The sequence below is a fragment of the Protomyctophum bolini genome, assembly GCF_963924005.1.
Source record: "Protomyctophum bolini genome assembly, chromosome: 4".
In the NCBI taxonomy this organism is placed as follows: Eukaryota; Metazoa; Chordata; class Actinopteri; order Myctophiformes; family Myctophidae; genus Protomyctophum; species Protomyctophum bolini.
The window spans coordinates 22,346,807-22,356,921 of NC_137865.1; the positions used below are offsets into that span (position 1 = coordinate 22,346,807).

At 42.9% G+C, this 10,115-nt stretch overlaps 1 protein-coding gene across 1 annotated transcript in view; it reads right to left on the reverse strand.

Moving 5' to 3' along the window:
* brsk2a (BR serine/threonine kinase 2a) overlaps window positions 1-10,115 on the reverse strand; it is a gene marked incomplete at both ends in the record, with an annotated part of 291,437 nt that overhangs the window by 42,930 nt on the left and 238,392 nt on the right. Inside the window, 2 exons of the mRNA XM_080762132.1 lie at window positions 3,949-4,017; window positions 4,176-4,209. Coding sequence (XP_080618258.1) covers window positions 3,949-4,017; window positions 4,176-4,209 — 103 coding nt within the window. The remainder of the gene's footprint in view (window positions 1-3,948; window positions 4,018-4,175; window positions 4,210-10,115) is intronic.

The window sequence follows — 10,115 nt, forward strand, 5'->3', positions numbered from 1 at the left end:
CAAGGAAACACATGCAGATAAAGAGAGACAGAGAGACAGAGAGACAGAGAGGGAGGGTGACCAAGGAAACACATGCAGATAAAGAGAGAGAGAGACAGAGAGGGAGGGTGACCAAGGAAACACATGCAGATAAAGCGACGCAATTCTCATTCGGAACGAGGATGATGTTTCGCAGCACATAAAGGCATCAACGTGTATATGAATGAGTCATCAACTACTCTACTATATGAATAGTTTTGTTGCAAAATAATGGTTTATTCATCATGCCCCCAGTGTGTAAAGGCCTTTAAGGCAGGGAGATGAATAGGCACGCATGGAAAGCTTATTGCATCAGATGAGTGCAGCCTCCAACCAATGAAAACAAGAACGTGAATAAGGAATGATGTTTAAACGACGCACGTGTGTAAGAGCGCCATCGCATACCGCATAACCAGAGTGTGATCTCGTTATCTCTTTACAACACTCAAATTAAAGAGCTTCGGTCTAGCTTCGAGTCAGTGAGTCTCAAAGTGGGGCCCATTTTTAGCCTATATATTTGCAAGCTCACAGCGAAAACAGCGTTTTTAAAACAAATTGTGTAATGGGGGACCATGCCACCAAAATCTTGCAGATGGGGGAACCACAGCCTATTATTTGGGGGTCCTTGACATAAATAAATAATAAAAGTTAAGTAAAGCGAGGAGCTATAACCATCCAGCTCATCCGACCTCTTCCTCTTCCAGCACACACACATCACAGTCATTCATCAGGACCGAGCTGACACCGCAACAGATGTGGGCCGTTTGACAAAATGGCAGCTTCCGCCACAAGACGGGAGAGGGAGAAAGAGGAAGACAAAGTGAGAACAGGAGACTATAGCCAGAGAGACGATGAAAACAAAAGGCTCGCGATAAAGAAGAGCATGAGGAGAGAAAAGGGGGCGAGCCGGTGTTAACAGATGATGTGAGGGCGGTCTAACTGCTGGGGAGTGCTTGTGTCTCCTACCATCGGACAAATTATGGTCCTCCTCCTCTCCCGGAGAGACAGTTGTGTTTGTTTTACAACACCTCAACGTAGGACGTGGGAGCCGATGTGGGAGCCACATTTGCAATGACATGTGTTCATTTTAGTAATCACTGCTTTTATTTTGTGATTTTGTATTTTTATTTAATAGTTCATATATTGATGTATACATATTCATAAATAAGTCATGTTAAATAAGTGAATACGTTAATTGTATAATAATATGTTTTTTAAATGCATTTCCAGGTTAATTTGTGCTTTAGGTTTAAAACAAAGCTTTTCAAATTTTCTGATTTAGTTGATGCTCAAGACAGGGTCAGAAATACATCGTTTTTTTGACCATAGTATACTTTTATTACTTCTGTAATAGGGAACAAAGGTTTTTGTAATAAATAGTTAGTGTTCTTTTTACATCTTACTCCTTTGAAGTGTTTCTGCTCTAGAGAATATACATGAGTAAAGAAAAGGTGCCGCTGAGTCCTGTATTTCAAAATCTTACTCAAATAAAAAAACTGCTAATCGAACTGGGGAGTCCCGTCAATCATTACATTATATGACAGTCTTGGTAAAAAAAAAATCTCGGAATTGAGTCTCAGATTGAGATGATTGAACAGTACGTCAATGTTAGGGGCTCAATACAAAATCGTCACTACCTCGCAGTTACAATAACGCTTCTGATGACTTTTAAAGTTATGATCGCCACATTAGCTGTAGGCGATTTTGCTTTCTGTTTTTTGGGAAGTGAATTTTGGGGTCTTCAATAAATTATAAAAGATGGTGAGGGACTTTAGACTGAATCGCAGGAGGCAGTCAAAGTGTTAAGAATAAAAATAAATCTATACACATCATCTTTTCCTCTGGGGGTTCCTGTCATTAAAACATTTTCAGATGGGGTCCCGCGCAGCCAAATACATATCAAGTTGACATAAAATAATGTTTGAGAACTACTGAATTAAGCAGTGCAGTGCAGACCACACACTACTGTGGCCAAAAGCCATCCTATCATCAGCACTGGTATTTATTAGGGCTGTCACGATTCGCCTAGTCCACGATTCAATTCAATTTTCGATTTGCAGCTCACGATTCGATTCGATGTTCGATTCGCTATCACGATTCGCCTAGTCCACGATTCAATTCAATTTTCGATTTGAAGCTCACGATTTGCTTCGATGTTCGATTCAATTTTTTCAATCTATTTTTTAAAAACCTCCTTTTTCAGCATTGAGGGCTATATTCATTATAATTTAGGCCAATATCTTGGTTTGTAAAGAAAAACACTTGTTTCCCAATAAGTCACATTTATTTTCTATAAATAACAAATCAGAATGAGAATAATAAAAGGTTTAACAACTTTGGGTTTTATGCCCTAATTTTTTTTAAATGTTTCTTTAAGATGAGATGACTTGTAACATTCTTGTTAAGCTCTTAAGTAAGTAAAAGAAAGAAAAAAAAATACAAATAGTATATAGACCCATCTGTTGTTAGTGCAATTTGATCTGCATGGCTCAGCCCTTCAGTGATTTGTGCCCTCACTTTATCATACATGCCAGGCAACACACGCGTGGTCATATGCGACCTGCATGGCATTTTGTAACGTGGTTCTGCTGTTCTGCAACTCTCATTAAACATTGAAAGCCAGCGTTTTCCACCATTGAAAGTGGTCGCATGTCTGCAGCTATGCAGACCGCAACTCCGTGCGTTAATTGTTTTGCACGGGGCGAATTAGCTGAGAGCTTTTCTCTATAAGAATCTAGAATATAGTTGGCTGTGTTGTTGTCTTTGTACCATCGTCGTTGGACAGATCGATTTCTTTGTGATGTCTGCTAAGATGCTGGCCCATATTTGACGTGTTGCCTTTGGGAATGGGATACGGCACTCGTCTTCCACACTTATTTCCGTGTATCATCGTCGTCGCTGTCTACAACAGCACTGGCCATGGTGAAACGCAACAGCGGTCTCGTTCTCTCACTTCTGTCAACTCCTCTCTCTCTCTCTCTGTGTGTGTGTGTGTGTGTGTGTGTGTGTGTGTGTCTGACTGACTGTGTGTGTGTGGCACGGCTCCGATACATCTGGCTTTTCGTCTCTTTTTTTTCTCCATGCATTCGCATGGGCGGAATGGCCCGGCCGCTCGCGGAAGTAAAAACATAAAACATCGCGAGACGGTGCGTCATTTCGATACACTGAATCGAACGTCAATTTCGATTCAATTTCGATTCGTATGGAGAATCGTGACAGCCTTAGTATTTATATTGGGCTGTATAGTTTCTGTTTGGCTGTATGAATTATGCATGGAGCAGGAGGAACTAACAGCTGTTGATGTAACAGGGCTTCAGGACATGATGCAGCTGGAGAATGAACCCTGTTATGAATATACAGTCGTTTGGGGTTTTGTGGACGGCCGGTCTGTGGCCTAATGAATAGGAAGATGTTACCAGAGCCTTAATTGTGCAAGCAAAGCACATGCTGTGTAAACTTCAGGGTGTTTTGTAACCCAATAAAAGTAGCATTTTGTATACAGGCCTTGTACTTGTCACAGAGCCTTTTAGTGTTGCTACTTAAACATAACGTTAAAGATCTGAGTACTTCTGTCACCACTGACCAGCTGGGATAATTGGTTCTTAAAGTGAGGTCCCAGGGGTATTTTAACCAATTTAACCATATTTTAGACTTTGGCTAAACTTTTTCCTTCTGGAGGTCCATCATGGCACAACATGTTTTCAGATGGGGGTGTGAGGCCAAATAAATATCAATTTGGGCGTCCTTCCTTGACACAGAAACGTTTGAGAAGCACGTACAGTGCAGTAGGCCTTCACACTGCGGCTAGATACATTCAGTAGCCTTTTAGCGATATTTTGGGTGGCAATCATCTCTGAGGGGACTTGACCGCAGACAACATGTCAGCCTCGTCCAGCGGCCGGTCGGTATAAACAATGTGTGGACACTCACCACCAATAGGGCGAAGAGAATGACCCCGCAGCTCCACACGTCCGCTCTCCTCCCGTCGTATTTCTCGCCCTGCAGGGGCGAGAGAAAGAGAGAGAGAGAGAGAGAGAGATACCGTATGAGGGTGAGGTTGAAGGTACAAAGGGGACAGAGGGATAACATTCAGAAGGTAAAAAATATAAAGTTATACACAATAATAGTAATGAGGTGTAGACAGTAGACACACTCACCCGTATGACTTCTGGACAGGCGTAGTGCGGGGATCTGGGTGGGGAGGGGAGGGGATGGGGGAGGGGTAAAGGGGGCAGACACAGAATACAATACATTACACATTCTATCATCCAAAGACAGAAAATGTGTACAAAATACTAAGATGTAGTTCACAATGAGTCGTGATGGGATGTGTTGTAGAGCTAATGGATCTGCTATTGTTGCTGTCTAGGGCAAATCAAACCCTGCTCCAGTCCTTCATTGGTGCTCACAATGACACAGCCTAGCCTTTTTTATGTCGTTGCTGTCGGACAGAAACCTCGTAACTCCTTTTCTTTAAATGAACACCCAACGTGATCATACTACAGCGTCACACAAAAGCATCAAGTATCAGATCTACAAGCAGATCTTGTAGCTACTACAGGTAGCTACTACAGGTAGCTACTACAGGTAGCTACTACAGGTAGCTACTACAGGTAGCTACTACAGGTAGCTACTACAGGTAGCGACTACAGGTAGCGACTACAGGTAGCTACTACAGGTAGCTACTACAGGTAGCTACTACAGGTAGCTACTACAGGTAGCTACTACAGGTAGCTACTACAGGTAGCTACTAGCCTACTACTGGCAGAGTAGAGAGCAAATGTCAGGACCGCCATTGAACAGGCCAGAGAGACGAATGGTTAATTTGTTAAACGTTAAAACTCAATTGAGCGGCGAAAAGAACGGAACAACGCTTGGGTCTTCTTCGGTGCAACCAGTGGTGGAAAGTAACTATAAGTAGGCTACTGTACCGTACTAATAATTAAGTAAAGTGTTGTGGTATTTTTACTTTACTTGAGTAATTAACATTTTCAGTACTTTTACTTCTACTCCACTACATCTTAAAGGAAAATATTGTATTTTTACTCCACTACAATCATTTGAAAACTTTACTTACTAGTTACATTGTATTACAAAACATACATTATCCATCCCTATAGGCCATTTGACAATAGTCGATCTACAAGCTTACAATTCGTTCCCATGCGACACAGCTTGAAGATCTGCAATTTTCAAAAGATTTGAACACTTGAAATGAGACATTCTTTTACTTTTGGTACTGTAAGTAGATTTTGATGCCGTTGCCAACAATGTTGTTCTCAAGTATATTTTTGAATTTCTGACTCTTGTAACAGAGTATTTCTAAATTGCGGTATTGATACTTTTACTTAAGCAAAACAATTGAGTACTTTTTCCACCACCGAGTGCAACACCGGTCAAGATGTGTTCCGGTGTCCCGAGGGCGTCTGTCTGGACGTCCTCCCACACGCCCGCCCACACTCAAGGGCGCCGTCTCATACTAGCGCCCGCAAACAGGCCCCATTAATCTTTAACCGCCACCTGGATGGACTCGCAGTAAAAGCCACTGGCTAGACGGGCACGTCGATACAGTATGGTGTACTGTATGAAGATTATTTATAGACGCTTGCGGCTCGTTCTTCTCTACATAAACACGGTGGCACCGGTCCAATGTTTTGACACGGGGCGATCTTGCCAAACGGCCTCCTCCCTTGAAGCGATAACAGCTTCATGGCTGCTTTATGACGGGGCAAAGTTGGCCGAGTTATAGGACGGCCGGCGGTGGTTTTAAAGGCTGCCTGTCAACACTGTCAAGAGACGATTTTGGCCGCATAGCAAAACATCCTTAGCAGCAGCGGCCGATGAACAATGATGGGAAAGTGCATGGTTGGGGGTCATTTAGCATCAGATATATATGTATACGAGTGAAACAAGACATCATGACCCGAGCAACCCCTACTCTCACACACACACACACACACACACACACCATCCGCAAACATAATGGTGTTTGTAGTACTGTAGTACTGTAGTTGATTCCCTCATGTAGTAACGGCTGTGCATACAATTATAATAATAATGGACACATTATAAAATGTATGACGCTGTAGTACGAATAAGTACGAATACGACGATAGGAGCAATGATATTCCAGGCAGAAGACTGTCTCCCCCACCTAACCTTTCAGCGTGGTGACCCCCCCCCCCCCTAATGGCAAGGTACCTGCTTCTAATGAGAGCCTATGTGAGCTGTGTAAACACTGAGCCACTATTAGGTGCTCTTGTTGACTGCTGTGTACTCATGAATAGCAGCCCTGGCGGAACGCGGCGCTCCGCGCTGCATCAGCGGGCTGTCATGACGATGACGGGCGGCCGGGCAGGGCGTAGCGAACGCCGCCATAACCTCATCAGTGGTTCAAGTTCAAACTGGAGCCTATGCAAATAGCAGCCTTCCTTATTGCAGGTGTCATAGAGCATCATGCAGATGAACAAGAGATGAAAAAAGAGAAAAGAAAAGACTAATGAGCTGTAGTGGAAGAAGTACTCAGGTATTTTTTTGTAAAAGTACAGTACAAAAAGTACAGTATTTGACTAGCACTTAAGTATAGTACTTGAGTCTTAGGTTACTTAACATCACCGCTAGTGGTGACTAATGAGTTTGAGATAAGCGCTCGTTAAGCTTGGGTGAAGGCCAGAATACACACAAACTCATCAACGGATGCTATAGCTCATTATTTGCCCGGGCGTCAGCTGGCAAACACTGCGAGCAGATAAATAGAGTCTGGGTTACACGTACACAGGTTGGCATTTGGTGAGATTTGAATCCTAATGTCAGCACCACTCCATAATAATGCTGCTCGACCTTTTCTCTCCGTCCGTGAATCATGCGCGCACCTTTCCACTGGCTCAACCACTGATCCACTGATCTACTACAGTGAATCAAAGCCTTCTTCTATTCGGAATTTCAAACACCCCCAGTTTGATCCCCCCAAAAATATTCCCCAAAGTGAACGGTACTCAGTAAGAGCAGACGTGTGAGAATTTCTTCTATTTTATTACGTCTGGAGCGCACCAGCAATAGCTCTGCACTGCAGAAACGCGCTGCTGTGAGCGGTTTGTGGAACAGCATTAGGTAGAAAAAGACATTTATCTCTGAATCTGAGGTGCTCAGAGTGCTGAGGCAGTGGAGTAGAAAGGATGTAATTTAAAAAAGTGACTGTTTCAGCTCGACTCTGGAGAGGCGTTATATCAGTGCCAATTGAACATCAGCATTTGCTCTGTTTTGCTCAAAGTTCTTCATCGTAAAATCAATAAAGGTACGTGTTATGTTAAGTATCAAAGCAAATATGCATTCTACTCTGAAGATATAACATTATGTAAGTGGCAGTGGTTGTACCAAAGAGGCACGTGTTCAAACAACATCCTTCAGACAACAAGCTCAAACAACACATTTATGAGTTTCTTCAAAAGCTCTTTGAAGTGTGTGAACTACCAATGTTATCAGTACTGTGGACAGCTACAATGTTATCAGTGCTGTGGACAGTTACAATGTTATCAGTGCTGTGGACAGTTACAATGTTATCAGTACTGTGGACAGTTACAATGTTATCAGTACTGTGGACAGCTACAATGTTATCAGTGCTGTGGACAGCTACAATGTTATCAGTACTGTGGACAGTTACAATGTTATCAGTACTGTGGACAGTTCCAATGTTATCAGTGCTGTGGACAGCTACAATGTTATCAGTGCTGTGGACAGCTACAATGTTATCAGTGCTGTGGACAGTTACAATGTTATAAGTGCTGTGGACAGTTACAATGTTATCAGTACTGTGGACAGTTAGAATGTTATAAGTGCTGTGGACAGTTACAATGTTATCAGTACTGTGGACAGTTAGAATGTTATAAGTGCTGTGGACAGTTACAATGTTATCAGTACTGTGGACAGTTACAATGAATAATACTATGTGTGTTATCAGTACTGTGGACAGTTACAATGAATAGTACTGTGTGTGTTATCAGTAATGTGGACAGTTACAATGAAGGAATTAAATACTTTGTATAGTTCTGGGATTTGGAATCACATACGACACAGTTTTGCATAACTGTCACATTGTGTTGTTGTTAGCTTGTAGATCTGCTATTTTAGAATAGCCAGAGTATACTGCTTAACCGTTCCATTGTGTTAGGGTCATAATCTCCACCAGGCCGAAGGCATGGGGAGAGAGAAAGTTTTGCACTCTGTCCGTGTGTGTGCGTGTGTTCGCCCGTCCATCCGTCTGTCTGTTACCAACAAATCTCCGGCACCGTTAACCTGGTCGATGCCAAATGTTGCAAATACACTCCCTGGATGCCAACGATGAACCTCTGGACGGCCTGTTATAGCGCTACCAGGAGGCAGACTTTTGAAAAACGCAAATCGTTACACACTATCTCTATAGGCATGTGTTCAAGATGGATCTGTGCAATATTTGGGAATGCACTTCCCATTGCAGTCAGAACTGCAGCATCACTCCCAATCTTCCGCCGTAGTCTGAAAACCCACCTTTTCAGACTCCATCATGGCCCATAGCACTTACCCTACCCCCTTAGATACATTTCTGTAGACTTAGATAGCATTTGATACAGACTTATAGCATGTTATGTAGACAGCACTATAATTGCATTGTATGTAGTCATAGCACGTCATGGTACATATGTATAGCATAGTAGTATATATGTATAGTTTATATGTATAGTTTCATTATATAGATATTCCACTGTTACTTTCTTAGCTTACGCATGTTTCATGATAAATGCTTTTATGTGATGTATTCCCATGCTTTTTTGTTCTTGCTTAATGTAAGTCGCTCTGGATTAAATGCCTAAATTGTAAATTGTAATATTTCAGATTCCATTATAATTGGCTACCATTGGCTTTCAAAGTTTGCAGGATTGGCCCATTTTGAACAAAAAGCCTGAAATCATGAACGGAGCATGCCATTTACGTGAAATCTTCCACAGACTGTCCTACTAGGCTGAGGAATATATCCCATATGTGTGTGTGTGTGTGTGTGTGTGTGTGTGTGTGTGTGTGTGTGTGTGTGTGTGTGTGTGTGTGTGTGTGTGTGTGTGTGTGTGTGTGTGTGTGCGTGTGAGTGTGTGTGTGTGTGAGTGTGCGTGTGTGTGTGTGTGTGTATGCACACGCACCACTTTCAGGCTCCCCATGCACCTCCAGCCACTACACCTGGGGGGAGGTTTCACCCTCAATCCATTCCATTAGCCACAGCAAATGGAATACATTTGTGTCAGGCTGCAGTGTGGCCAGATAAATGTCTTTAATTAAAAAAACGGTCATATCTGCACTTAGACGGGGACAGCCACGAGAGCACCAACAATCAACAAACACAAACTGCATCGGAAATTATATGAGGGGAGCTCAGACGGGAAGGAAAACAGTGCGAGTGTGCTAAGCAGTGCACTCAGGCGTTGTGTCTATACGTGCAGGAGTGTGCATGTGTGTGTGTGTGTGTGTGTGTGTGTGTGTGTGTGTGTGTGTGTGTGTGTGTGTGTGTGTGTACAGTATGGCTACGTCTGGGACAAAATGCGTGAATTTTCCACCTGCGGCGAGTCGTCTTTTTAGCTTCTGTAAACGCACACAGGGGATTGAGCAGATGCAAGCGCACCTGGATCGGATCGCACGACCACCGCGGGCGTGACTCAAAATTCAACATAACACAATAATCAAATATAGACACAGTTAGTTCGAAAGAATGCTCAACTAACTTGCTGACTAGACTCTCACGGGGGCAATGTAGAAGCAGGCTTTCTAGGGAAGAGAGAATGAGAGATCAACTGATTCAATTGTACTGAATATGCATTTTAAACGCATGCAGACGTTTATGTCGGTACGGAATACCGAACGGGCCTATATACCGGGCCCAGAGGCCTGAGAGCTCAGGGAACCCTTAAACCCGGGCATGTGCATGCATCAAGTTGCTGTTATTAACTTTCTTGTCACATTGTCTCAGTTATACATGTCAATTACAGGGCCCCAATGGTCGTACTGAGGTGGGGGACACTGAGAAACTGAAAGAATAGCTTAAATAGTCTTTAGTTTGTCATGATACATTTTATGTC